The sequence below is a fragment of the Struthio camelus genome, chromosome 15 (assembly GCF_040807025.1).
Source record: "Struthio camelus isolate bStrCam1 chromosome 15, bStrCam1.hap1, whole genome shotgun sequence".
Taxonomy (NCBI): Eukaryota; Metazoa; Chordata; class Aves; order Struthioniformes; family Struthionidae; genus Struthio; species Struthio camelus.
In genome coordinates this window covers 17454411-17481952 of record NC_090956.1, presented here as the reverse complement: position 1 = coordinate 17481952, position 27542 = coordinate 17454411, and the positions used below count along the sequence as shown (strand labels likewise).

Below are 27542 nucleotides of genomic sequence, written 5' to 3'. Positions count from 1 at the left end.
AGTTTAGCAGCCCTCATCTTCCCCCAGCAGCCCTCAGCTGGGACGCTGAGGATGGTGGTCTTGCTGGAAGAGGGGCTCCTCCTTTTCCCAGGCGGCTGTCTCTCACTAGCGACTCTGCACTACTAATAAATCTCAGCCGACTTTGAGCCAGCAGGCTAGAGCCGCTTCCCCCCTTGCTTGCGTGGCCTCGGGGTCCTCTTGGGGCGATCTGCTCCCCCAGGGCGCTGGAGGTGCCCGGGCCATGCTGGTGCTCGGGGAGGAAACAGCTGTGAGCAACCATGGGCGCAGGCTGGCTGCTGAGCAAAGCTAATGATTCATAGCAGTTTAAATAGGTTTAGAAGCTTTTTTATGATTTTGCTGCTCTTCCTAATACCATTACAGCCTTCTCCATGGCAACCGGTTGAGACAGCACAGACTTTGTTCCTGTCCTGGGAGATTAGCTAGGAGAGCTAAAACCACGAGCCGGGGTCGGCTGGGGAGCCGCGCCGGGGGGAGGTTTGCGCTGGCCGAGCTCGCGGCGCAGACGAAGGCATCACCTGCGGGCTCCAGAAGTAAAACCAGCCTGGCGGCCGGCCCGCTGCGGGACGGCCCTGCACACGCGGCAGGCGTGAAGACCCTGGAGCAGGACCGGCTCCCAGTTAACGCGAGGCCGAAAATAGAAATATTTGCCGGCGGGCAGCCGCGGCCCCTCCAGGCTGCTCTGAAGCTAACGGTGCACACTGACAACGGCCCCGCGACGCCGGAGACCTCCGTCTCCCCGTTAAAGCCAGGCTCCCGCCTCCCGCCGTCCTCCCCTGCCCAGGAAGAGATAAGCCAAGGGACTCCTGCGAGCCGGTCCCTCCTCCCAGAAGGGGCTCGTTTCACAGCTGAGGCTGCATCAGGCCGGGGAAGGCGGCTCGGCGCTGGCCGTGCCGGGGATTTCGCAAGGGCCAGGGCCGCGTTTGGCCGGGGGGAGGGATGCAAGCGCCCGCCCCAGGCGGCCGGGAGCCCCGAGGGCAGCCCGAGGCAGGCGCTTCCCCCAGGGCGGTTTCCCCCATAATCGAGACCGGGTCTGGGCTTACAGCCGTTAGGCCCAGTTCTGCGGGCGCTCACGTCTTCCTTTTCGCGCAGTTGGCTCTAGAGTTTAACCACCGGCCAAGCTGCCGCGCCGCAGCTTTGCAAGGAGATGGCTTATTTCTCGTGTGTGTTTTCCCTTGGCAGCTTGCTGGAGATTTTCACAGAAAAGGCCCGTTGTGTGCAGGGATAAACCTGCTCTGTAGATGTAGGCAGTTTTCTTTTAAAATTCAATTAGAGGTTTTGTGGGTTTTGGCCGGCAGGTCCTTGCTGGTTCAGCTCTTTTTAGCTTCCAAATTGATTACACCTTGTGTCAATATGTGCTTAGCGCCTATTAGTGGAGACGTTTGTCTCCATCTCTCATTTCTCCCTTCTGATCTATAATTTCCCAGAACAGAAGATTAAAATAGAGGGGGAGGAGAGCACCCATTCAGTCCAAAAAGAAACTGAAAAAAACATTTCTTATTTAGCTGAACTGCGGAAGTTTGATTGCATTGAGCAAAGAAATGCCGGATTCTCCTCCTCTCTCTCTAACACTTGCTCCCATGGGCTCGGGCCCTTTTTTTTTTTTCCCCAGCTAGAGCATTGTTTAAAGCTTCCGCCCAAGTTAGGTAACGAGGACCTGCGAAGTCCCCTGCGAAGTCACTGGAGGACAAGCCGCGGCTCCCGCGACGCCGGGGCGGTGGGATACGCAGCTGGGCGCGTGGGGCAAAGCCCTGCAAGCGGCAGGGGGCCGACCGCTGGCGATAGCTGGAGACGTGCCAGAACAGAGGACGCTGCGAACGTGTTAAGGAGGGTGCTGCGGAGGAAATCGCTTGACTAGGGGTACTCAGCAGGAGGAAGGCGCAGGCTGGACACGGGTGCGTTTGAGAGGCTTCAGCTCCCGCAGGAAGGGTGAGAGCAGCAGGGCGTTGAACCCCCTGCGCCCGCGGGAGCCGGGTGAGGGCCGCGAACGCCCGCAGGTGTGGCTGCAAACCTGAACTTTCCTGCTGGGTCACGAAGATCTCCGTTCAAAGCCACCCAGCTCACCAGCTCCAAGCCAGTTAGCCACCCTTAGGAGAGAGGCCGCGAATTACAGTAATTTAAGTGCACCAGGGCCCCAGCCCAGAGGAGCAGGGTCTCTCTCCCCTGTTACAGACACCCCAGAGCAGCACGCGTGCGACTGCCACTCTCTGGATCGAGGTGTCCTGGCCTGCAGGAAGGCGCCTGCCACGTCGGCTGGTACCGAGGACGGCATCGACTCCCAAACCTGAGCCCTGGAGGTGACCCCCCTTTGGCTTTGGTGACCCTACGCTCTCCTCCCTTGAATCATACTTGGGCTTTGCTCATTTTCTTTTACCCCAGTTGACCTTTAACAATAGCCATAAGCCCCAGCGCAGGAGCCATGCGGCCTGCAGCCGCCTTCACGAGCCGGGGGACAGCGGGAAGCCGCAGGAGGGGAAGGGCACAGAGGCAGCGGCAGGAGCATGGTCTCCCACGGCTTTCACAGCCCTCCGGCCACCACCGCTGGTTACCACCACAGCCCCCGCACGGGACGGAGCCTCAGGGCTGCGGAAATCCTGGACCGAGCCGGTGGAGACGGACGCTCTCGGCAGCAGCCTCGCTCGGTCGCGGTGCCTGCGAGGGCAGCAGGCTGCTCTTCACCATCTCAGGTCGGCAGGCAGGACCGCCAGCACCCACGTTGAGGCCCATCACCCTGCCGCCCTGGGCAGGCAGCAGCGCAGTCCTGCTCCTTGGCCCTGTTGTGCCTCCAGCCTCATTTTCTGCATTAACGAGGACTGATCCTGCAGAGACAAGGTAAATCTGGGCTAAAGAAGTGCTTTGGCATTGGTGGAGGATCCTGTCTCCTAAGTCTGAACCATGAAAGTAAATGGTGTCCAACACCAGCGCTGCTTCTGGTGCATCTTCAAGGAAAAACGTCATTGCAATATTCAGAAAGGGGATAGCAGCATTTTTTTCATGGCCTAATCAGGCAGCTACCACAAGGGCAGCAAACTACCACCTCCAACACAACCTCTGGCCAACTAGGCTCTTCTATCTGAGACAGAAGTGACCTTTTTTTTTTCCTGGAAACTGGTAAAAGTTTCTTCAGAAGCTGGGTTGGACAAGGGCTGGTGGGGAAATGACCTGGAATACAGAACGAGTTCATGAGCCTCCCCGAGCAGTTTTGAAGAGCTGCCAAATGACTCTGGCAGGAGACTGCAATCTTGCAGCTCCAAGTCGGCTCCTGAGGACCATCCATCAGCCCCACCTTACCCAGCTCCTTGCCTGGAGCCAAACCCTGCTGTGGCGTCTGAGGAGCAGAGAGCCCCAGAGACCTTCGCAGCCACGGTTGGTAGTGAGGGATGTCGTTAGTGACCACACAGCATGTGGACCTCTAGATCTGAAAGAGGACAAGCCCTTCTGAAAACGCGCACCCAGCCAAGCACAACTCTCCTTCCGCAGGGCCTGGCCACTAAACCTAGCAAAGGGTTTGGCAAAAAACGCAACGATCCAGCTTCTCCCTGGGAGCCGAGCTCCGGGCAAAGCTCCCGCCTTGGTCCCCTTCCTCTTCCTCTCCATCCTGCAAAGCAGAAAAGACGCTCCGAAGGACGAGGTCTGGTACGGTGACCCTCAGCGTCAGAAGACTGGTCCCGCATCTGCGTTCAACATGCTGCATGGCGATTCCTCAGCCTTGAGGCGGCGTAGGGCTGCAGCCCAGCGCCCCGTCGGGCCGGCAGCGTGGCTGGCCCTCGCGCACCAGCGCGGCCACACCACGGCCAGCCCCGGCACCGCGGCTCGCAGCAGGGACTGCGTTAGCCTGGAGGAGCTCTCCAGACTTCAGGGCATTCTAGCAGAATAAGCGTTAATTTTGCAGAAGACACTGAGTTATCTTTATTTGGGAGCCAAGCAGTAGTTTCGTAGCCCTCCTCTGAGTAGTCTTGCTGGCCCAGAGCTGCTGTGCACCATCACCTTGTGCTGCCAGTGACGTGTCTGGGAAATCGATGGCTGGCTTTATTCCTACCCAGATTTATACATGAGTTACTCTCTTCTTTCCTCTATTCTTGAGGCTTTCAGCGTCGCACAAAACTTTTCCCTGTTCTTTAACTCATCTCTTCCTTTCATCATCGAAAAACCTTGGATGTTTCATCTCCATCTCCCTGTAAGAGTAACCCTGACACCTCTAAGCTCCCTGTGCAATTCGGATGCTGCAGGCCCTGTAGTGCGTTTTCAGGCACAGACACAGCACAAGGATCCAGCCTCTTCCACTTCCTCCAGCAGCATCCCTGGCAGAGAGGTCTCGCCATGTAAAGCTGCTCTTTTCATAAAGTCGTAGCTGGTAGACCTGAGGGCGCCTTTGGGGAACCACGACGCGAATCCCTCCTCTTCCGGCTGGGAAGCCCCAGCAGCCTCCCAGCTCCTCGCCTCCGGCCGACCCTCCGCCTGGCTCCACGTGCTGATCCCAGCCTGGGTCCAGCTCCACCACGTCCCACGTGTGGCCCCTCGCCAGGACAGCCCAGACCCCACGGACCTGCAGCACTTCACCGTCAACCACTGGCTCAGCCCATGGCCAAAAAGTCCCAGGGCTTCAGACACACGGCCGAGCGGTGAGGCTCGAACCTCGTCCCCTGCACCCGGGGGGATGCCTTGAGCAGCCCCAGGTCTGTGCCCACCCCAGCTGCCCCGGCACTGCCCAGGCTTCACGGCAGCGGCCCTTCCCAGGAACTCGTCCTGCCGGCAGAAACCTCAGGGGAAGAGCGGCTGCCTCTGCTCGGGTGCCCTTCAGGAGGCCAGCGGCACGGCAAGGGGGCGGCCCGGCAAGGTTCCCCCTCTCTGGCTCGCTGCCGATCCAAAACCCATCTCCATGGCCAGTCTCCAGCGGCGCCACCTTCCCCCCAGGACCAGGTCTCAGCCCGTAGCCCGTCCTCCTGGACTAGCAAAGCTCACGCAGGCACCTCGTTTCGTCCCGCTCACGAGCAAAACTGAAGGCCATTAAAGGCTAGGAGAGAGAAGGAATTATTTTGTCTCCAGTCTGTGCTGTCGCTATATTTTCCGCAGCCGAGTGGCCGTGCCCGGAGCGGTCCCTGGAGCGGCGCGGCGCCGGCTCAGCCCGTAGCGGGGCGACGCGGCCCGTCCCGCGGCGAGCCCAGCAGCGGCAGGGTTAACGGCGGCCCGCGCAGGCGGCTGGACAGGCGTCAAGGTGGTTGCTCCATCCCGGCCCAGGGAGTGGGGGGGCCGGGGAGAGCCGGCGCGGCGGACACGGAGCGCTGCCGTCCCACCCGGCGGCCACCATGAGCACACGCAAAGGTAAGGCAGAGCGACCTTCCCCGCTGCTCCCGCGGCGCCGCACGGCTCCCTGCCGCCGGGTCGGCACAGACCCCCCACGGCAGGGACGGGCAGGGCAAAAGCTTGCTGGGGGAGAAGGTAAAACTCTCCTGGGACTTTGCAGTCAAGTTGCCGTTAACTTTTTCCTCCCCTTTTGTTTTTTTGCCCACCTTCACTGCTGAAAAACCATTTCAGGATCCCCCGCGCCTTCTCAGGCCCTTTACCGTCAGCGGAGCCACAACGCGGAGCGCGAGCCTCCGCGGAAGCTCAGGGCTGCGGGAAGGGGCCGGGGCCTTTGCCCCGAGCGCCCAGCCCGCGAGACGGGGCGGCCTCCGGGGTCTTCTCCGCTCTGGGAGAGATCAAGTTAATTTAGGGGGAAAGGAGGGAAGGGGAAAGGTGCATCTGCTGCTGGCGGAAAGAGAGAAGCTGCTGCTGAGATGCACACGGACAAACGTCCCGGCAGGGGCAGGGGACCCTCCTGGCAGGGGAGCTGGGACGTATTGGCACTGGGGTTACACAGGGTCCATGCACCAAAGAGTAAATAAAGAGGGGTCTGAGCTGTGGCAGAAATTCGGTGCAATCCCGCAAACGCATGGTCACGCACTTTCCAAAGGGCAGGTTGAGTCTCAAAGACGCGTGTTATTGCTTAGTGCACGGATATTAGATGGGAGTATCCAAACCCGACAGGATCTGGGGCCGCCCCAGCAGCGGGTGCTCCAGAAACACGGGCCGGGGCCCCCGGGGAAGAGCCGCTCGCAGGGCGGCCGCCGGCTGCGGGCGACTCGGGGAGCTCCCGTCCCGGCTCTGCCGCCGCAGCCAGGCATCTCTGCCCCCCGCGCCTTGGCGGAGCAAAGCGACGTGCGTCACGCCACGGCGGCGGGACGGGGACGGCAGGCGCTCCGGTCGCCGCGCTGGCGGGTCTTTTGCCCGGGCGGTGATTGAGTCACGGAGCTGGGCTACTCAGAGCTAATTAACCCGCAGCAACGATAAGTTCTTCCCGCTTCGCCGTGGTGATGAGTTCAGCGGCGTCTGCCCTAACTGGGCACAAAACGCTTGGGAGAAGGGGCGGGGGCAGCTCGCCCTCCGGCGGGCACAGCCGTCCGCGGGGCAAGCGGAGCCGAGGCACCGGCCCCGCAGCCCGCGCGCGAAACCAGGCACGCTCCCGAGCCCCCGATGGCTCTGACGGTGGCACGTGCCCCCTCTGAGGGAGCCCGCGGTCCCTGCCTTAGCACGAAACCACTGCTGTGAAAATAAAGCGCAGCGGCAGCCGCCGCCACGGCTGCTCCGCTTGCTCTGCTCAGAGCTCGGCTGCCCTTCCCGATGCCGGCAGCGGCCGCGGAGCCCTCTCAGGCTCGGCAGGTAGACGGAGAGAAATCACACCGCAGGGACAGAGAAGTCGGGGCTGAACTACACGGGAGAGAAAGCTTTTTACAACCCCACATGTGCCCCCGTCGCTGCATTAAGCTGCCCTCCCGCCGCTCTGCCTGGCGTCGCCCTGCTGCTGCTTTCCAAAGCGCGGCTGAGCACCCGGGGCCGCAGCGCTGCAGAGCACAAACCACAAGCCGGACACGAGGGGCCAAACTGGGAAGCTGCAGGACAGAGACGGGTGCGAAGCCAGAGCGTAAGTACTGGCGCAGAGCAGCGGGGAGCTGGATGCCACACCGAGAGCGTCCCGGCTGCGGCGTGAGGCAAGCCACTGCCCGCTGGCACCACGGCCAAACGTCACTGTCTTGCACGGGCTGTGCTCTCCTGCAGGGCAGGCCCACCTGGGCCTGCCAGCACCTCCAGCCACCCTCCCCAGGGACCGGCTGCTGCCCCGGGATCCCTTCTCCTCTGCCTGGGCAGACACAGTCAGCCAGGGAGCAGGGATCACTCCAGCCAGGCCACGTTCATGCCTGTTCAGCAGGTGGCTTTCCTAGGACACAAGAAGGCCAGGAGGACCCTCCTGACTCCACGTTGTCTCCTACGGCAGCCATCATCCTGCAAGTAAGAAACACCGTCCTCACCATTGCCACCTCGTGCCGTGCTTGCTCAGCTAATGCTTTCTATTCCCTTGCTCTCCACAGCAGCCATCGCTCTCCTGCTCCCCTTGGCCCTGTTGGCAGCTGCGTCGCAGCCGCCAGAAGGAGAAGCCCTGAAGGAGCAGCCGGGTGCAGAGCCCCTGCGATGCCCCAGTTTGTGCGCCTGCAGCTTCGATGACTACAGCGAGGAGCTCAACGTCTTCTGCAGCACGCGCAACCTCACCCATCTTCCAGAGGATGTCCCTGCCAATGCCAAAGCCCTCTGGCTGGATGGCAACAATTTCACCTTGCTGCCAGCCGCAGCGTTCAGAAACCTCTCCAGCCTGGACTTCCTCGATCTGCAGAGCAGCCAGCTGGCTGGTGTGGAGCAGCATGCCTTCCATGGGCTGAGGAGCCTCTACCACCTCCACCTGGAACGCAACCGGCTGAAGTACTTGGCACCCCATACTTTCCTTCACACCCAAAACCTTGTGTCCCTGAGCCTCAACAACAACTTCTTCAGCAAAGTGGAGGAAGGGCTGTTTGCTGGGCTCTCCAACCTGTGGTATCTGAACCTGGGCTGGAATTCACTCGTGGTCCTGCCCGACAAGGTTTTCCATGACTTACCTAACCTGAGGGAGCTGATCCTGGCTGGAAACAAGCTCCCCTACCTGCAGCACCAGCTCTTCTGCAGCCTTACCGAGCTGAAGGAGCTGGATCTGAGCGGGAACTCTCTCAAGGGAATCAAGATCAACATCTTCGTCAAGCTGCAGAAGCTGCAGAAGCTGTACTTGAACCACAACCAGATCAACGCCATCGCGCCCCGTGCGTTCATGGGCATGAAGTCCCTCCGGTGGCTAGATCTCTCCCACAACCGTCTTGTCTCACTGTTTGAGGACACCTTTTTGGGTCTCCTGAGCCTGCATGTCTTACGTTTATCCACCAATTCCATCACCAGCCTGAGACCCAGGACTTTCAAAGACCTCCAGTTCCTGGAGGAGCTGCAGCTAGGACATAACAGGATCAGAAGCCTGGCAGAAAGGACTTTTGATGGGCTGGGCCAGCTAGAGGTCCTCACCCTGAACAACAACCAGATACAAGACATCAGGGTTGGGGCATTCCTAGGGTTGTACAACATTGCAGTGATGCACTTGTCTGCTAATTGCATCAAGGTTCTTCCTGACTACGTCTTTAAGGGGGTCACCAAGTTGCACAGCCTTCACTTGGAGCACAGCTGTCTCAGCAGGATCAGAGCAAACACATTCTCCAGCCTCTCCAGCCTGCGGAGGCTGTTCTTACAGCACAACACCATCTCTGTGATTGAAGACCAAAGCTTCAGCAATCTGCATGAGCTCCTGGAGCTGGATCTGAAGCACAACAGGCTGAGCCACCTCTCGCCCAAGCTCTTTGTTGGACTAAGCAACCTGGAGTACCTCTTTCTCTCCTCCAACCAGCTCCTGGAGATCTCACAGAACACCTTCAGCCCACTCCAGAGACTCTTCTGGCTTGACCTCTCCAATAACCAGCTAGAGACGCTGGACAATACCATCATCTCCCCGCTGTTGAACCTGCGATACCTCAGCCTCAGGAACAACTCCCTGGAAACCTTTTCAGTTGGTTTTCTGTGCTCTTCATTCGCACTGGAGCAGCTGTGGCTGGAGGGGAACAACTGGCACTGTAACTGCTCCCTGAAGGGGCTGCGGGACTTCTCTTTGCAGCACCCCGTGGTGGTCCCACGGTTTGTGCAGTCTGTTGTGGAGGGGGACGATTCCCACGTCCCTGTGTACACTTACAACAACCTCACTTGCCTCCACCCCCCAAACATGACAGGCCTGGACCTCCGCGACACCAGTGAGGACAACTTTGCTCACTGCTGACAACACACCTCCACTTTCTGGAGGACTTGCTGCTTTCCAACGTAAGCAACGGTGCAAACCTAGCCACAAGCTAGCAGCGTGCCCTGAACTGTCACCTTCCCCTTCGCAGTCCCAGGGACAGCAGTTACCCGGCACCTCGCTCCCCATCCTGACCCCACCCTGGGCTGACCAGGGCAGCAGCACAAGCAAACTGCCCAAGGTTAGCCCGGCTTCTCCGCTGTCTTTAGCTGTCTTTCTCCATGCTGCACTGATAAAGAGAGCTATACATATGTAATTTTAAGCAGAACCAGTGCAGGGCAGGGATTGGCATACAGTAACTGGGGGTCACCACTTCTTTGGGCTATGTGGTTATGCCTGTTTGCAGGGGAAGGCAGGGATGGGCAGGGGGAGACAGGCACCACCTTCCCCAAATGGGTTTGCTGGCTTCAAACTGAAATATCCGAGTTACTTAAACACCAGCCCCCTGGTTAGCGCACTCGCTCCCCAGCCTGCCTGCCCACCCCGGTCAGGAAGCCCAAGCGTCTGTGAGCTTCTGGCAGCCGCTCCGGGGCAAGAGAAAGGCATTTACCCACTGACTAGAGCCCTCGCCATGGCAAGGGGCACCTCTGAGGCCCAGCAGGGCCATCCTGACTGGCAGAGAGGAAACTTGGCTCCAGCACTCGCTATTGGAATTACAATGAAATGAAGCTTCTTCCTGCTGTGAACCAACTCAGCAGATGCCAGTGCTGTGCAGCTTTCTCCGGACCAGCAGGCAGCACCAAGCCTTTCCCAACACCCTCGCACTACAGATAGGAAAAGCTTCAGGCTCCCCTCATCCCACCAGCAGAGCCACAGCACTGCTCTTATACGACGCTAGCAAACAGTAGCTTGATCCACAAGCAGGACCCCAGGGGCACAAAGTCAGGAATAAAGCTAAGACCGTGACACACCACCACACAACCATCCATGAGCCCACAGGTAAGAGAAGACCACGGTAAGGGCTCAGGTTCACCTCTGCCCATGGGTGATCTCTGGCAGGCTTAAACGGAAGCTGAGACAAAAACCAAAACCCTAAAAAGCCACGAGTTCTCCTATAGGTTCAGGAAAGTGGGCAGATGACTTGCTTTAATCATTCTTTGCAATAGCAGATGTAGGCAGGTTACAGAAAGCCATGCACGTCACTTAGCTGGTAAATTGTAGCAGACAAATAAACCTTTGGAGCTATCGCAACCCATCTTGTAAGTATGTTTTTTTGAAAGCATGTGCCGCACCCAGCTGGGATGTCTTATCAGAGCCCCAGTGTTTCTGCACAGTACAGCCGCGTCAAAGAGCATGGGCGCTGTCAGCTACCCAGCGTCAGAGCGCGTGCAGGGCAGAGCCGCAGCACCCGGTTGCTCGCCGGCTTGCTCCCCGCCGCAGCATAGGGGACGCCTGCAGAGCTGAAGGGACCTGGACATCTCACTCCTACAGTGCAGCTCTGGATCATCAGACTTTTGCGACACCCTGTAAGTTCCCCTGCCGTTGGAGAGAAGGGCTGGACCTTCTTCCCCAAAGCGCAGGAGGAATCTGCGGCAAGTTTTCTGCAAGATGGTCAGCTGCAAAGGAAAGCCTCGGGAGTGGTCTTGGAGACAGGAGGGCCCAGTGTCATTTAGATCACGCACACAGCGGCCAGTAAGGACCAGCAACCACTGCCCAATGATCTCAGAGTCCAAGAGTCTGAACTGACATCAACTGGTTATACCTTGTCCACACTGGGAGCAATTACAGAGCAGGATTTGCACTGGACATCTCTTCCCACATTGCAAGAAGAGCTGCCGTTACCGCCAGCCACCCCCATCTCCTCGGCCCCTCTGTTCATGCAAAGGGCAGCTTCCAGCTCAGGCCAAGCCTATGTCTCCTAGGGTTCCCCTTCAGGTTGCATCTGCCACAGGTTTAACATATCCATTAAGTGATCTAAAAAAAACACCCAGGATTTCTTAGACAGACGCTCATGGCCAACACAGCAGGTAACATGCACACAGAGCAGCCGTCGCAGCAAGGACACAACGGACTTAGTGCAGGCCCAGGGTGAGCAGCACGCGCTGCGGGTCTGACAGGTCCAGGCAGTAATAGGTATCCAGAAATCCTGGACAAATTAACAGCCCGGTCAGACTCCAACCCTAATGCCAGACTCTCCAAATCTGAGATAAGTGACCAAAGGTCAGACAAAGTTTCCAGGAAAGAAAGTTGTGAGTGAGGAAATCTGGTCAGATGCAAGTTCTAACTATGCATACAGTATGCAGTGTAGACAGATGCTCTTTCTGATTGCTTTGTAATTGTCTATTGTCAAATATAATCCACATTGGAAGTGAAAAAATCAGATTTCTGTCCCCTCCCAGTCAGCCCTGCAAAGGTGAGTCCTCAGCACAGAACAGAGCATGGAAAGAACACACAGCCAAGGATGGGCTCAAAGTCCAGAAGGGGGAAGTAAGATGCGGAGACACCACCTTCATTAGGTTCCTTGACTTATATCAAGCCTGCAAGAGGAAGGTAGGTCCTTAAGGAGTGCCAGTTCTGAGGCCCTGAAGAGAAACCCAAAGCAGCTGCCAGGGGAAGGAGGCCTAAGGAAATTGTACGCTCAGACCAACGAGCAAGGAACCTACCTGGGGACCTGAAGGAACCCCATCAACTGCAGTATCAACTGCAGCAAAAGACACTGCAAAGAAGTGCCACGGCTGGATCTTAAAAGCTGGCATGAAAGGAGGAAAGATTTACCTGTACCCGAGCTAGCAAGGACACAGAGGAAAAGCAGAAACTCCCTAGAAATAAATGAGATGCTCCTAATAACAAGACTCACAGCTACAGAGAACACCACAGTCATAGAAAAAACATAAAACAACACACACTGATTTTAAGAAAAAGTGTTTACTGTCTGGAACCTTGAGAAATATTCCTGAGTTATGACAAGCCCCAGCAGGCCAAGAAACGGCCTCTTTCAGTAGGGTAGGATGTCAGACAGACTGTAGATCACCTAAAGACATTTCCTCACATGAAGCACATGCCATGCCCTCAGAGAGATATTCTGTACCAATGATCTTACATTTCAGAGTGAGGTGGTTTGGCTCAGATCCAGATCAGAGCACCTGGCACAAACTCACCAGCCACTGAACCACAAGTACCATATAATCTATCATGCAGTGAAAGCAACAGGAGAGAAGGCAGCAGTGTGCAGAGGCGAGATACAGACTATTTGTGCCATTTGGGTTTAGTCAGGGAACAACTGTGTCAGTCAACGGTATGAGCCCCATAGCTGCTAGCTGCATTCAGTCACTGTCAAAAACACCACAGCATATGAAACCTTGTGGAAACAATCTGGATCTCCACAAGTACCTGTGCAACGGACCGACTCGCAGAGGAAAGCACGGTGTGTGCGGGGCTAGGAACAGCTGTACCCATCCGGGCGGAATACTTGTCCGTTTAGAAGGCAAGAACGAGGCTGCAGACGTGCGTCCCTTGCATGAGCAGATACACCCATGGGGCCTCTTCAAATTCAGAGCGGGGATGGAGCAGCACTTCCCTTTTCGGATCTCCACAAGTGGCACTAGTGCGGTGCTCCCCCCCCTCCCTCCACTGAAACAGTGCCATAGAGAAACAGCTTCCACGTCCCCCCTTCCCCACCAGCAAGGACTGCTGATGGTGTTGTTAGGCAGGGACCTCAGCCAGCAAGAGTCCACCTCAATACCACCTTCAGGAGCTCTGTGGGGACGTCCCATCCAAGATCTGCTGGGCAATGTGAGTGAGGGCAGGGAAGGCAGAGCTCTTGGGAAACTCTTGGATGAAGTCTCTGCCTTCCTCCAAGCTCTGGCTGAGCTGGGGGTCCAGGGGCACAGAGCCTGTTGGAGAGCAGAGGAAAGGGCAGAGTGACTGCTTGATCGTTACAAGGCAAAGGCCTGCAGTCCGGAATGAAGAAATACCCCTGCCAGACTCATCTCCTGGGACAGCAGTGGGAGAGAGGGAAGCCATCCTTACTGAATCCTTCAGTAGCTACATTTCACCTGCAACCCTTCTCTCTGGAGCTAGGGTAAAGCCACACCACAGTGCTTCATAAGAGACCCTCTCCCACCCCAATCCCACCCCTGTCCAGAGCACAGGGTTCGAACCCCAAACCTCATTTCTTAGGGAGGTTCCATCATGTTTCAGGACAGCTGTGGGACTACGGGCTTGATTACTCTGCCACCGCGACATCCGTAGCCAGAGCAAGCTGCCAGGCATCGCTGCCTCTGCTCCAGATGGGCCAGATGCCCAGCGTGAGCATTTTGGATGGCAGAGAAGAGAAGCAATAGCCGCATCTTGCCTCTGCCTAGGCCCCAAGGGCTCACAGGGACCCAGAGCCCAGCCTCCCTCCCCTGGTGGTACCGCATCTCTTCACTCAAGCACTCCTCCACTACCATGGCACTGTATGGACATCACCTCTAACCAAGGAGGGCTCTGCTCAAGAGGCCACTCACCAAGGAAAGGGACCCCAGCATGCTTGGCCAATTCTTCACCTCCCCCTTTGGAAAAGATGTTTGTGCACTCCTAAAGGAGGAAAAGAAATAGCAGTTAGTCATAAACACCAGTGGGCAGAGCCCTGTGCAACAGGACAGGCGCTGGTTGGGTGTGAGCGAAGCTAACTTCCTCCACCTTCTAACCTCAGGGCACTGTGTTCGCCCCTGCCCTCCCACAGCTCTCTTTAGGAAAGCACAGCTGGCAGCTTCTTCCAAACCTCCAGCCAGGAGATTCTCATCTCCCAGGACACCGCATCGCCCCTCACAGCATTCACTGACTTGCAGCCTGAGGTGCCAGATCATATAACAGCCATATCATGAATAAGAACCCATAACAGCCCAGCAGTATCGAGAAACTCACCGAACAGTGCGGGCAGACAAAGCCACTCATGTTCTCCACGATCCCAAGAACTCGCAAACCGGTCTTTTTACAGAACGTCAGCTCTCGCCTCACATCCCCCACAGACACTGCCTGCAGGGGAGAGCAGGCGAGGGTTAGGGGTGTCTGTCTCTGGCCAGATTCTAGTTCTGGAGCAGGCATACACGCACACAGACAGTTTGTAGCACGCATAGAGAAGGGGGCTTGGGAGAGGCTCTCTCCCCATTGCTGGCCATAGCTTGGGCTAAGAGTCCTCACTGCACTCCAGAAGAGCTGACCACAGGCAACACACTGGAAGATGGGCGACAGTGTTGCACGGTTTGAAGGGGTTGGGCAGTGGCTGCAGCAAGACCTGCGCTGAAGTGACAGATGCGCTCAGCTTCCACCTTTCCAGCTGGCCTCACACTTGGGCAGCCCCTGGCTGAGTACAGGCTTGTGTGTAAACAAAGGCAGATATCGGACAAACTTGGATTTGAGAGCAGCCTTGACTCATAAGTGACTGACAGATGTCAGAGATGTCCTGAGGGACAAGCAGTGGCTGCATCGGGGGTAGAAATGTAAAGTAAGTAGCCGCAGATAGGCCTGCGAAAACACCCACCCTCGAGCGCATATTCCCCCACCAACCGAGCCCAGAGACAGGGCAGGTCACCCAGCACGCTGCCCTACCTGAGGTGTCGTGACTAGGATTGCTCCAAGAGGCTTGTACGGCCGCAAGGCCTCCACTGTGGAGATGTGCTCATCAGATGTGCCCGGAGGAGTGTCCACAATGAGAAAGTCCAGTTCCCCCCAGGCCACATCAGCAACAAATTGTTTTATCAAAGCTGCAGAAATAAAAGGGGTGAAAAATCTCAGGTTTTAGCAAGTGTCCTGGGAGCCGTGTGGTCAGGAGGCATCCTGGGGGGGACAGAGGAGAGCAGGGCTACCTGTCAGCAGAGCACATGCAGCACAGCCTGAACCACCTGCACCCACACAGGGGAAGACAGCCCTGGAGTGCAAGAGCCTTGTCTTGCCCCAAGTCACTTGGAGCCCTCTCTCCAAGGCTAATTGGACTCCACAGTACCTGGCTACATACAGAGACCTCACTAAGGCAGCAGGTCACTGATGTGTGCCAAGGGGACAGCCCTAACCCACCCAGACAATGTAACATGGACTTACCACATTGGAGATATTTTCATTGCTAATGAGGTCTCAGCTGAGACCAGCAGCGATAGAGCACAGCCTCTCCCCCTGCCATTTACATCAGCTGCCTCTAAGCCACCGGCCTCTGTCCCAGGAGAGAGGCTTTCAGACTGCAGCCTACGTTTGAACACAGGCTGCCAAGGAACAGCATGTCTGGGAGAGCCTGGGCCCTGGACAGAACAAACATCAGCTCCAGGAAGTTTTGCAGAAGGCACGTAGCGCTGGAAGGTTGTTACCAAGAGCAAAAACGGTCTGTACCATTTTTCTTGGGTCCTCTCCACACCACAGCATCATCTGGCTTCTCCAGCAGGAAGCCGATGGACATCAGTGAGATGCTTTTGTCTTGGTCCACGAAGACTGGCACCCAGCCGCTGTCGCATTGGTGCACGTCATTGTCCTGGACCTTGAACATGCGGGGTATGCTGGGGCCACACAGGTCCACATCCAGGATCCCCACCTGCAGGCGACCAGGCAGAGCCTTTCAGATAGGCCTGAGCACCACTGTAGCACCCAGCTGCGCTCCTTCCTTGGGCAAGGGAAAGGAACACATGAATTCCAGCAGCTCTCAGCACTTCACAGAGAGGACTCTCAAGTTCAGAAGCCAAAGTGCCAGTTCTGACTGGTATCATTTGACTAGGGTCTCCCAGATCTCCATCCTTCCATGGAATCTCTCTTTGGTATTTAGAGGCTCTTTAAGAAAATCTTTATTCAGGAGACCTATCAGAATTTAAGTGGCATCTGCTCCACAGAGCCTTTAAAAAAATCCTCAGTCTGTCTCATGCCCACGCAGCTCCCCTTTGCCCCCACGGTAATGCTGTCTTTCAGCTCACTCACTTCACTCCACAAAGTGGCTGTGTATCATACAAAAAAAGCAAGTCATTTCTTGGTGCCTTCATTTTACACATGACAAAAATAACATTTTAGTCTCCTGGGTAAAGGGGAAGTGAACCGTGCAATTTGCTAGAGGCTGGACTGTGCAGGATCAAGTAAGCACAGGAAAAAAAAAAGGACTCAAGTTTCTGTTATAGACAGCTCTTCTGTTTACGGCAGCAGCCTCCACCATGAAGGATCTTCACGCTGTGCTCACAGAACAGACACACGCAGAAAGGCTGAGTAAAACCAAGCCCAGATGGAGGTCAGAAGGGAGAGCACATAGAGCTCCCCATCCCACAGACCCTCACTCACCTTTTTCCCAGAGTGGCGCAGAGACAAAGCCAGCTCGGTGGCGATGGTGCTCTTCCCCACGCCGCCCTTCCCCGAGAGCACCAGGAGGATGTGCCGCACCCCTGCCAGGTTACTTCTCTCTAGGAAGAACAGTAACAGGACATCAGACTCTCTTCTTGACCTCAAGTTGTGCAGGCAGCAATGCCCTGACCAGCCAGCTCAGAGCCAGCCTCCACTGCGCCAGTAACGTGCTGCAAACAATAACAGCAGCTGTCACCAGCTGAGATGAGATGATGCAACATCAATAAGCTTGTTTTAAGCATAAGAAAACAGGGCAGAAAAATGGTGGATTTGACATAGACCTTCTGCTATGAGGAAAGGGAAGATCAGAGCAACAGCAAGACCAATAAAGAGCCTGTGGAGAGTAAAAATTTTGACCCGGTGACCTATGCAGTACTCAAGCAGCAAAGTAATACACATCCAGAGAAGGACTTTGTCACGCTTTGCCTGGAGCAGATTTTAATCTGAGCTCCTCGCAGGAATTGCCATGAGGCTTTCTGTGAAATCACCCCCTCGGCATTTCCTCTCTTTGCACCATGCTGCTCGCCCTCCTGGGAGGCCCGGGTCACCTCGAGCCTCCTTGCCGCGCTGTCAGCGTGCGTTTTGGTCTGAGCGGCTCCCGCTTAGGGCTCTGCCGCCGCGAGCTTCTGACGCGGAGTACAGTTGAAGAGGGAGAAATAAAGAGGAGAAAAACCCGCCGGCGCCGGCTCCCGCGGGAAGCGCTAACGGGGAGACAGGCCGGGGGGGCGGAGGGGGGCGCTGCCGGCGGGAGTCCCCGGCTCGGAGCCCCGGGAGCGCGGGGCAGCGTCGGGGGCCGGCGCGGGCAGGCGCCGCCCAACCCGCCCCGCGTTCCCGGGCGGCCCGTCACCGCCGCCCGCCTGACTCAGAGCCCCGGCAGGCGTCCGGCAGGTACCCGCCGCCCGGCACCGCGCCGCGCCGCCCGCATGGAGACCGCCCGCACCATGGCGGACCTCATCCGCACCTCCACCGACGGTAACGGCGGGCGGGACGGGCGGGGCGTTACGCGGAGCCGCGTCGCAAGGCGGCCCCGGGAGCTCCGGTCACCCCGGCGCTGCCTCCGCCGCCGCCGGGCCCCGCCACACCGGGCCCCCTGGCGGGAGCCGGGCACCGGGAGACCCGAACCCCTGCCAGGCCCCACCGCTGCGGCGCTCCGGCCGCCGGGATCCGGGCCCCGCCGCCCAGGCCCCGCCGCCCAGGCCCGTCCCCGTCCCGCCTAGGGCTCCCCCCACCGGGAGCCGGGCCGACGGCCCCGCGCCCGCCGCCCGCCCCGGGGCTGCCTCCCCCGGAAAGGCCGGGACGAGGCCGGAGCCCCCCCAGCCCCTGCCGGCGCCAGTCCCCGGCAGCCCCCACCCCGCGGGGAGGGCAGGAGCACCCGGCGGCGCGGCCGCGGCCCCACACTCACCCCCCACCGCCTCCTCCATGCTGCTGCCCGCCTCGCTTCCGCCTTCCGGCGGCGGAAGCCCCGCCCCCCGCAGAGTGGCAGGCACCTCTCCCAATCGCGAGCCACACACGCTCCTCTCCGGCCGCCGTAGCTACGCCAAGCTGCTCTCTCACCCCCGTTCCCCCAGCCTCCAGTCTCGATGGGCGTCGCGGCCAGCCAATGAGCTTAGCGCTTTGCCCCGCAGCGCGCGATAGCCGCCAGCGGTCGCCGCCCAATGGCGCGCCGTCTTTACGACTGGCAGGCAGGGCAGCCAGTGGCGTGGCGCTGAGGGCGGGCGCCTTCCCCGCCGCGCCCTCCCCCTCGCCGCAGCCGTGAGCGGCGGGGCGCTCCGCCAACCGCGAACGCCTCCCGCCGGGATCCGGCGCGGCTTCAGCCAATGGGCGCGGGGGGACGGGGCCAAGTGTGGATTGTTTATGTCCCGGGAGGGGAAAGTAGGTCAGAGCGCGGCGGCCGGGCCGGGCCGGGCCGGGCAGGTGAGGCCGGGGCCCGGGGCGGGCGGCGGCGAGCGCAGGGGCCGGGCCGGGCCGGGCCGGGCCGGGCCTCGTTCCTCGCTCCTCCCTGGCGTCCGCCGCTGGGCCCCCCGGGGCCTGGCCTGGCCCGGCCCGGTGCGGGGCCGGGCGAGGCGGCCCTGCCGTACCGGCCCTGCCGTACCGGCCCTGCCGTACCGGCTGCGGCCCCGCGGCCGCTGGCGGGAGCCCCGGGCTCGGCGCGGTGCTGGGAGAAGGGAGCGGCATGTCTGCCTGCCGCGGGCGCTGCGCCGGGCCGGGGCCGGGGCTCGCGGGCGGGGTGCGAGGCCCTGTCCCAGGGAAAGGTGAAGCGGTGGAGCGAGCGGGGGTGCGCAAAGCAGCTGAGCGCGGCGGGGAGCGGGGGGGCTGCTGCCCGCCCCGGTGGGCCCGTGCGTGCGGCCTGGCCAGCCGGCGGGGCTGAGCTGAGGGAGCGGGTTTGGGAGGCAGGCGGCGGCTTACAGCTCACGGCGGGGAGCTGTTTTGGCTAAAGTAAACTCCAGGAGAAATGAGTTTGCACATCAAAGTTGTGCTGTCACGTTTCCATCTGCTGCAAAGCTGAGGCATGATGCCTGAGAGCGTGTTTGGTCTGTCGAGCTGGCTGCAGGGCCATGTAAGTCTGTCTCTGCGTAGCGTTGCTGCTCAGTTCAGGACATGAGAGTGTCTTTGCTTCTGTCTGCTGTCCCTGAGGCAAGTCGGGACAGGCCCCCGGAAAGGGCATTTTCCCTTCAGCAAGCAGGAATGAAATCTCTTCCCCCACTCCCAAATGCTGAGAGCAAAGTCTTTGCTGAAGTGTCTCCTGCTCACAGCCCGAACAGGCAGTTGCTTGGCGATGAACAAACAGCATTTGCAGCAGGTGGGCGCAGGCAGTTTGGCCCACGTGGTGGCTGCAGCGATGGCCAGGGTGGTGCAGAGGGCTGAGCGGTTCGGTCAGAGCCCAAGCAACTGCTCAAGGGTTAGCGGGCACAGGGGAGGCCGTGTCTTGATGACTGGTGATCCTGACTCTCTTCAGGCCAGGTAGATCCTGGATGGCAGCTGCTGCCAGATCCTAGGAACGGTTTGGGGGATCCAGCAAAGTGGCTGGGCTCAGGGAGAAGTTGACCCCAGTATTTGTCAGGCAGTGTGCGCTGTGTGGCAGAAGAAGTTGAAGTCTGCAGAAGCCTGTGGTGCCAGAGGAACTTACTTTACTACTGTGTCCATTGATGGCGACTGTAAAGACACGGTTCATGCTGATCTGTTCCCGTGTGGGGTCTGGTGACTTGGGGGAGGTTGCTGCAGAGGTAGAGCTGGGTGAGTGGCGGGTGGAAGAGGAACGCTGCTGCTGTGTGTAACCCCTTCTCCCTTGGCATCCACAGCTTACCTCTCTCGGAATACCATGGCGCGACGCACGCGTAACAGCAGGGCCTGGCATTTCGTCCTGAGCGGGGTGCGCCGCGACGCAGACACTCGGGCAGTCGCCTTGGCCACTGGTTCACGGGGCCGGGGCTATGACTCCGATGGGCAGGTAGGTAGGCAGGCCAGCGTACGGAGAGCTTGAAAGTGACGCAAGGGGAAACCTTCCTTCTCCCCCTGACGTCAGGCATTGGTTGCTCAAGGTCTGTGTATTGAGCAGCTAGTATTTCCGCACCAAAAAACTGGCCCAAAATCGGAAAAGACCCTTACTAAGTTTACAGGCATTCTAACCAGATGGAGGCAGTTGTTTGTCTGGCTCCGAGTTCCGCTAACGCGGGGTGTAGGACTCCCAAGCGTATCTTTCCACAACAAGAGCTAGCTAAGCAGCTTATAGCCTGCTCCTGCCGTTGTGCAGTAGAGCTCTGTGCCTTGTGGTTATTTGGGCCAACGGAACTGATTGGTACTAAGCTAAACTTTCTCTCTTAACTATATAAAGTGTGTGTATGTAGTGTATATAGAATATTTTTGACATGTACTTTTTAAATAGTGATCTAAATACATGTTTAAACTAGATCAGTTCTCCAGTCTGGCCTGCTGTATGGCCATGCTAACTTCTTGTCCTCATGCAGCTGTTGCTGGAGGGAGCAGGGGCTGCTTCATATTCAATTCATGCTTGAATACTTTCTAATTTAAACTCCCTTATGCTTCCAAACCCATAATGTGTACATCACTTCTGAATCTGGCCCTGGCATGCTGATACGCTGGAGGACAGGAATACAGTGGGGAAAGCAGTCAGTAAAACAGTGCAAGGAGTGAATTAGACTCACCTCCGCCTCCTTCACCCCTTTTCCCCAGTCCTTGAGTATGTTGAGTTCTATCCCCAAGCAGTGTGCACTGGTGGAAACCCAAGGAGCTGCTCCGGATGCTTAAAAGATAGGCTCAAGTGTTATAAGGTCACTGCCAGAGCACTATGTCCGAATCTCTACGCAGCACTCCAAGAAAAGGAGCCTTTTCTCTGCTGTCAGAGTAGCTTTTCCTGCAGTAATAGGAACAGCCAGATCTCTAGAGAGCAGTAGTTCTGGAGGGGCAATGAAAGGCAGAAGTAAAGCTCCCTAATCTGCAGGGCAGATTTAGAAAAGGAGAAGGGGGGTTGGCAGTAGATAAGTAAGCCTGGGTCATTTCAAGTCCCACTGTCTTGCACAGCTAAAGAAACATGAGTTTAAAAGGGTTTTGCCTTTAAACAGGGATTACAAAATCTGCCATGGGCATTGGGGTGAGGGTGAATAACAAGCAGGTATATCTGACCAGCGTGCAAACCCAGAGTAACTTGCTGAGGTCTAGAGTAAGAGACTCCATTAGGTGACACCAAACCTCCCATAACGCATGGGCCAGCACACAGCTCTTATAGCGTCCAGTGCAGGTGACACCAAATCTCCCATAACGCATGGGCCAGCACACAGCTCTTATAGCGTCCAGTGCAGGTGACACCAAATCTCCCATAACACATGGGCCAGCACACAGCTCTTATAGCGTCCAGTGCAGGTGACACCAAATCTCCCATAACACATGGGCCAGCACACAGCTCTTATAGCGTCCAGTGCAGGCACACTTCAGTCTCCTGGCATTGGGGAATAGCAAATCAAGTTTTTGTGTTCGTGCATGAAAGTAAACAAAAGCCTTTTACTCCTTCAGTGGGTTCCCTGTGGGCCTGTCTGCAGTACTGGTATGAGGAGCCGCAGCCTTACTGCTTAACTGGTTCTGCTTTGTTCTGCCAGCTCCCCTGCCTGGCCTCCTTTTTTCCCCTTTTCCTTCTCGTCTTGTTTATCTGTCTTCTCCTTCAGTTCTTAGTCTCTCTAGAGCAGAGGTTTTTCAGCAGTGTGGCTCTCTTCTAGCTTGGCAGTAGAGGCCCAGACTCCTTTGGAGCTGTATAGTTTCTGCATACAGCATTGTATATGTGTGCGCTTTATTTGTGATGCCTTGGATATGGCCTCCAGTCCTCCCAGGAGTCTGTAACCTGCATGTTGAAAACCTCAGCTCTAGCACAGAGTTTCCTTAAATAAGTATGCCATGCACTGTTCAGAGCTTGTCATGTTGCTTGCCTGCTGTGCCCCTTCCTACCTCCTTAACCCCCGCAGTCATGGGGGCTTCTGTACATGGCAGGGCCCTGGAAGCTACAAAGGCACAAAGAGCATATCCACATCGTACGGTGCCTGGTTCCACGAGATCCTGCCCAGTTTTGGGGGGAAAGCTCTGCAGCACAGCCAGATACTAGCCAGGTCCTAGAAGCAGGGTGTTTTCACTGGCGCAGCCCCTTGCCTCCGTGCAGGACAGGCCAGGCCTGGGCACAACACAGCCATGCTGCTGCTGGCTCTGGAGCGAGCTTGGGGATCTCTCCACGTGGCTCTGTGCTGTGCGGGTGTCCCATGAGCAGCCTGGCTGTAGGGAGAGCAGGCCTATCTGCTGGCTGTGAGTCTAGCTGTCTGATTGTGGGGGTGTTTAGTAATGACTGTTCCTCTGTTCTCCCGGCAGCACAGCGACTCGGATTCGGAGCCAGAGTTTTCTTCCCTCTCGCCCTCCATCCCAAGCGCCATCCCCGTGACCGGAGAATCCTACTGCAACTGCGAGAACCAGAATGAGGCTCCCTACTGCTCCAGCTTGCATGCCATCCACCGCGTCAAGGACTGCCAGTGCGGCGAGGAGGACGAGTGTAAGCAAGGGGCTCCTCAACTGGCCTTCGTGTTCCTTTGGGGTTCGTGGTGGGTGCGGTCCTGGCTCCCCTCCTGTTGGTTGAATGGTGGCACAGACCACCTCCCCCGTACAGATGCTTAGGTGTGCACGGGGATCCTTATTGCTATCGCTGCATACGGTGCTCCTCTGTTTACATCTCAAGGCTGTGCAGAACTTAGGAAGGTTACAAGCCCGTGCGTTCTGTGGTGATTCAAGAGCTCAGGGCTGAACCTGTCGGTGAATCAGAGTTCACCTCTGGAGACCTGCTTTCACATCTAGCTCAGGCCACAAATGGAAACTGGCCCTTGTGGTTACAGCCCTGTTAATGCTGATCCCTGGTACAGCTGGCAGGCCCCCAGATACGTGGCAGGGTCTACCCAGAGCAACTGAGGAAAGCTAGGCAGAGGGTGGGCCTGGCCTGACCAAGAAAGCCTGTAGGATAGAGGAGCTATCATGGTGCTTGTGCTCTGCCTTTAGCCCCTTGAGGCTACAAGAAATGAGTGTGATTCCCCCCAAAGAAACCCGGGGCTCCATGTGGCTCTGCACTGCTGTTGCTGTGACTAGAGCCCAGCTGAGTGACTGTGCAGCTTGCTCTTCCAGGCTGGGTTTGGTTTGCCAGGCCCTGAGAGCTGTATCACCCCCTCTCCTTCTGCTCTCAGCTTGTGCCCAGCCACGTGCACCAACGGCACCTGGAATGAGGGGACCACAATTGCTGAGGCTGGAGAAGCCACTTTGCAACGGCCACCCTGTGCTCTGAGATGAGAACTGGTTAATGCTGGCAGCCTCAGGCAGGAGAGAGCACTGAACCATCCCTGTTGGGACACTGTAGAATAATTGAGGCCTCAAACAACTGTTCAGCTTGCACGGCTTAGGATTTACCCTGCTAAACAATTTAAAAAAAAGTTTTGACAGGCCCTCAAAACAAACGGCTCTCCGTGCGTTGGCTCAATGATAGCTCCCCAAGTGCATTCTCCCATGTTTTTCCCCTGCATGTTTCCTGAACAGATTTTGATTGGGTATGGGATGACCTGAACAAGTCGACGGCCACCCTGCTGACGTGCGACAACCGCAAGGTGAACTTCCATATGGAATACAGCTGTGGCACAGCTGCTATCCGGGGCAACAAAGAGCTGGCAGACGGGCAGCACTTCTGGGAGATCAAGATGACCTCCCCAGTCTATGGCACAGACATGGTATGTTGAACAAAGTGGCTTACAGAGATGTCCAACGTTCTTTTAACAGAAGAGCAAGCTTCATCCAGCAGTTCACGTAGATATCCTTATTTAGCAGTAAGGAAACTGAACCTAGGAGGGTAAGCGGTTTTACAAGAGACCACAGCAATCATAACTAGAACCCAACTTTCCTGCTTCCCTTTTCTATGTTATTGGTAGGTCATTAGTAATAAGCTTAACAAAATAGCAAGGTCGGGCCACCCCAGTGCTCAACCTCAGCTATGGAAAGTGTCCAGGGAGTAGTGATGCTCTGCTGAGTGCACTGGGGCATGCAGTGCTTAGTTACTTCCTCCCCCCTGGAATTGGTACTTATCTCCAGCAGGGTTGGTGATGGGTGCATGGCTGTGTCACAGCTCCTGTGGCTTATGACCAGCAGCCTGACCTTGCGCACTGCTGTTAATGCAGAGGCCACAGCCTCGTTAACTCCCTCAGCTTTGCTAACAATGCACCTCTCCAGTCCAGCTACTGAGCACCACCTGTGCAGGGCAAACCCTCACAGGCCTGAAACATCTGACTTGGCTTCACCAAAGTCTCTTACCTGGTGGACTGTGCCGAGAAAAGGAGGGGAGACCCAGAGGTGGAATCTCAATTGCATTTTGTTGCTTTAAGAGTGTTTGGTGTCTGCAGCAGACGCTAAGAGCTTGTGTTCTTCTTCCTGGGACCTGCCTCCCTCCAGATGGTAGGAATTGGGACGTCAGATGTGAATCTGGACAAGTACCGCCACACCTTCTGCAGTCTGCTGGGCAAGGATGAAGACAGTTGGGGACTGTCCTACACAGGTAATCCAGGCAGGGAAGTGTCAGAGGGCAGGATGGCTGGAAAGCCAGCCAAGGCCTAAGCATTTTCCTGGGAGTTTGAGAATTAAATGTTGTGAATTGGATTTAGGTCAAAATGGCTTCCAGAACTGAGTCTCTTTGTCAACTAAAACTGGAGCTGCTGCCTGTAGCTGGCCTCTATGTGTGCTTGAACAGCGTGCAGTGGGCTGTTCATTTCAGCAGCACTGCTGCACACCCACAGGGTTTGCCTTGGCATTGTATGTGCTGTAATACTGTGCCAGGCGCTCCCTAGCTGGCTGCATAGGATGGGCTGCTTTCAGCTCTTGGGGCGTCTCACCTCGCTTGTGCTTCTCTATGTCAAACAAGCACTTCTGAGGAGGACTCAGAGGTACTCACCCTGGCCCAGGTACTCTCTTCCTCCCTCCTCTCATTCGTACCGACACAGAAAAGTACCAACAACTTGTATTTCAAGGTAATGAGGTGGAACAATGCTCTTCAGACTTGTGCACTCCCACCTCCTCTTTTAGCAGAGGTCCAGGCTACGTTACTGATTTCATGAGCCAGCTGTCTACAGCAAATTCAAGCTGCCTTTTCTTACCCACCGTTGGCAGACCCTTAGAACTGATGCATGAATCCGCAGGGATGCGGGATTGCAGGTTGCATAGCACTGATCCAGGGTTTTTTATACCACTGCCTGTACCCTGATGTTCCAAAGCCTCAACATCCTCTTCTGTTTTCGCACCACGCTCTGGGATGGGAGAACAGTGAATAAGTGATGAGGAAACTAAAGGATTTTTTAGGTAGTGGCCAAGTCGGTACCGGTTGGGAGTTTGTGGTGACATATATGGAAGCTGGGATGAATTTGTGGAACACAGGCTTTCTACTGAATGTAAGGTTTATTGTTTTAAGGGCTACTGCATCACAAGGGAGACAAAACAAACTTCTCCTCGAGGTTTGGCCAAGGCTCCATCATTGGGGTGCATTTGGACACGTGGCATGGGACGCTCACGTTTTTCAAAAACCGGAAGTGCATAGGTAAGAGCAAGGGCAGCCCCACCAGCTGTCAGGCATAGAAGCTGAAACGGAGGGAAACTAAACACTGCCTGTTTAGTTGAACTGCAAGTCTGGCTGCAGCTGGACTGCAGGAGAAAATACTGGCAAAATAGAAGAAAAATCAAGGCATGCAGTGAGTGGGAGGAAAGTTATATTTGTTATTTAATAGACTTGGATTTCAAAAGGCTATTTTCCAAGTGTTTCCTGACAGCTTTGTAGTTAACGCGTTGGGGGTAGCTGGGAGAGGTGAGAAGCCCTAGTCAAAACTAACGTGAAACCTCCTTGCTGCTGTCCCCGGCAGGGGTTGCAGCTACCAAGCTGCAGAACAAGAAGTTCTACCCCATGGTGTGCTCGACAGCGGCCAAGAGCAGCATGAAGGTGATCCGATCCTGTGCCAGCTGCACGTCCCTCCAGTATCTCTGCTGTTACCGCCTGCGTCAGCTCCTGCCTAACTACGTGGACACGCTGGAGGTGCTGCCGTTGCCACCAGGACTCAAACAAGTGCTACACAACAAACTTGGATGGGTCTTGAGCATGAACTATAGCACATCCAAGCCTTCCTCCTCATCATCGGGAAGCGACTCAGATAGCTCCTGTGGCTCAGATGCAGAGGCCTGCCAAAGGAAGAGGTGCAGGAGGACATAATGTCTCTTCATATGAACTGCCTTGAGGGGGTCAGATGAGGTTTTGTTCCGCTGCCTGCAAGGGCAGTCCAGGCCTGATGCACCTCTTTCTTAATGGGGACATTAGTTTCTACTTGTTTGCAAAGATTTCTCTTATGCTGTTTGAAATCTTTTTGCTAAACATCCATCACGTGCGTTGAAAATACCTATTGACTCAAAGAAGTCCCATCTCTGTGGAACAGGTAAACTGCAGCCAAATATCTGAGCTTAATCTCCCGCTTTGATATCAGTCACCACCTCTTTTTGAAGAATCACTTTTCTCTGTAGACTGTTCAGCAGAGACAAGACTTAAAATGGCTTCCTAATTTCAAAGCACACGTTTAGCAAACTATAATCAAATAACTGACTTATGAAAAGACAAACATCCAAAACGAGTCTCTCCCCTTCTAACTGTTGTATGTTGGTTTGGTATCTGCAATGAATTCTTCACAGTGGTGGGGCATGATCAAAAGGCAGCACGTAGGGAAATGGGCTCCTAAAGATGCATCTGTGCTATGTGACCATTGGCACCGTTGTGAAAGAGCAGTTACTTACAGGAGTTGAGCTGTTAGTGATCTTTCTTGAGTCCCTGCTGACTTTAATTGCTTTGCATGTTGGCTACTGCTGCTTCTCCTGTATCAAAGACTGTATTAAACTGTAATAATAAAAGTACAAGCCGTGTTTAATTCCTCTTACACCCCTCGAAGGCATGAATCTGAATGTGGCTGTCAAAATTAGCCCCACTAGGACAGCTAACGAACTGGAGAGGCTGTTTTAAATGTAATATTTGTTTGTCAGATCTAGCTGAGATAAAGGAAGTGGAGATTATCTTGCCTCTGCCCCCTGGAGGCTTCTTGCACTTTCCTCTGAAACGTCAGAGGCTGGCCTAGATTGATCTCTAACAGAGCCAGACTGACACCGGTAGCTGCAAACAAGAAGGGAGACCGACGTAGGGCAGAATTTTATAATCTGTATCTCATAACAGATTACACACTTGGACAAACTACCCCAGATACCCGCTCCATAGACTGAAAATCAGTGCAGCTTCTTTGTACAAAACAGCCAGTAATGGAGAGATTCGTGTGCTTCCTGTGGCAGGCCCCTTTTCTCATATGTGCTGAGACGAAATGCTGGAATAGGACTGGGAGCTTTAGTCAAAGAGGAATCCAGTAGTGGCCTGGTATTGCTGCCAGCAAATCACACTCAGGAAAGC

General features: G+C 56.4%; 3 protein-coding genes across 8 annotated transcripts; 2 read left to right on the top strand and 1 right to left on the bottom strand.

The window, feature by feature from the left end:
* The first annotated feature begins 138 nt into the window (after positions 1-138).
* Positions 139-10444, top strand: IGFALS (insulin like growth factor binding protein acid labile subunit). Its single transcript, XM_068909061.1, has 2 exons — positions 139-5340; positions 7425-10444. Exons 1-2 carry the CDS (start codon positions 5325-5327, stop codon positions 9233-9235), a joined length of 1827 nt encoding a protein of 608 aa, XP_068765162.1. The 5' UTR covers positions 139-5324; the 3' UTR covers positions 9236-10444.
* Positions 10445-12099: 1655 nt separating this feature from the next.
* NUBP2 (NUBP iron-sulfur cluster assembly factor 2, cytosolic) lies at positions 12100-18143 on the bottom strand. Of its 2 annotated transcripts, none has more exons than XM_068909068.1 (7): positions 18031-18143; positions 16484-16602; positions 15557-15755; positions 14786-14940; positions 14102-14212; positions 13702-13771; positions 12100-13086 (listed from the first exon to the last, which is right to left on the bottom strand). In XM_068909068.1, the coding sequence occupies exons 3-7, from the start codon at positions 15708-15710 to the stop codon at positions 12941-12943; spliced, it is 636 nt and encodes a 211-aa protein (XP_068765169.1). In that variant the 5' UTR covers positions 15711-15755; positions 16484-16602; positions 18031-18143; the 3' UTR covers positions 12100-12940. The 2 variants fall into 2 exon arrangements, with proteins under 2 accessions (XP_068765169.1, XP_068765168.1); XM_068909067.1 differs by having other exon boundaries at positions 17946-18067.
* On the top strand, positions 17327-27015 carry SPSB3 (splA/ryanodine receptor domain and SOCS box containing 3). 5 transcript variants are annotated; one of them, XM_068909066.1, is made up of 7 exons: positions 17327-17515; positions 19843-19991; positions 22409-22586; positions 23612-23799; positions 24515-24617; positions 25524-25649; positions 25969-27015. In XM_068909066.1, the coding sequence occupies exons 1-7, from the start codon at positions 17467-17469 to the stop codon at positions 26310-26312; spliced, it is 1137 nt and encodes a 378-aa protein (XP_068765167.1). In that variant the 5' UTR covers positions 17327-17466; the 3' UTR covers positions 26313-27015. The 5 variants fall into 5 exon arrangements, with proteins under 5 accessions (XP_068765167.1, XP_068765164.1, XP_068765166.1 ...); XM_068909063.1 differs by lacking the exon at positions 17327-17515 and adding an exon at positions 18257-18457; XM_068909065.1 differs by lacking the exon at positions 17327-17515 and adding an exon at positions 18315-18415.
* Positions 27016-27542: the final 527 nt, after the last annotated feature.

What these genes read in the sequence shown, in the direction of transcription:
- SPSB3 (XM_068909062.1), top strand. Translation starts at nt 19,142, where the DNA reads ATGAGAGTGTCTTTGCTTCTGTCTGCTGTCCCTGAGGCAAGTCGGGAC. An exon ending in ACAAACAGCATTTGCAGCAG is followed by an intron (nt 19,344 to 19,842) that starts GTGGGCGCAGGC and finishes TGGCATCCACAG; the next exon opens with CTTACCTCTCTCGGAATACC. An exon ending in CAAAAACCGGAAGTGCATAG is followed by an intron (nt 25,650 to 25,968) that starts GTAAGAGCAAGG and finishes TGTCCCCGGCAG; the next exon opens with GGGTTGCAGCTACCAAGCTG.
- NUBP2 (XM_068909067.1), bottom strand. An exon ending in GAGAGGACCCAAGAAAAATG is followed by an intron (nt 14,941 to 15,556) that starts GTACAGACCGTT and finishes TTATTTCTGCAG; the next exon opens with CTTTGATAAAACAATTTGTT. An exon ending in TTGTCTGCCCGCACTGTTCG is followed by an intron (nt 13,772 to 14,101) that starts GTGAGTTTCTCG and finishes TTCCTCCTTTAG; the next exon opens with GAGTGCACAAACATCTTTTC.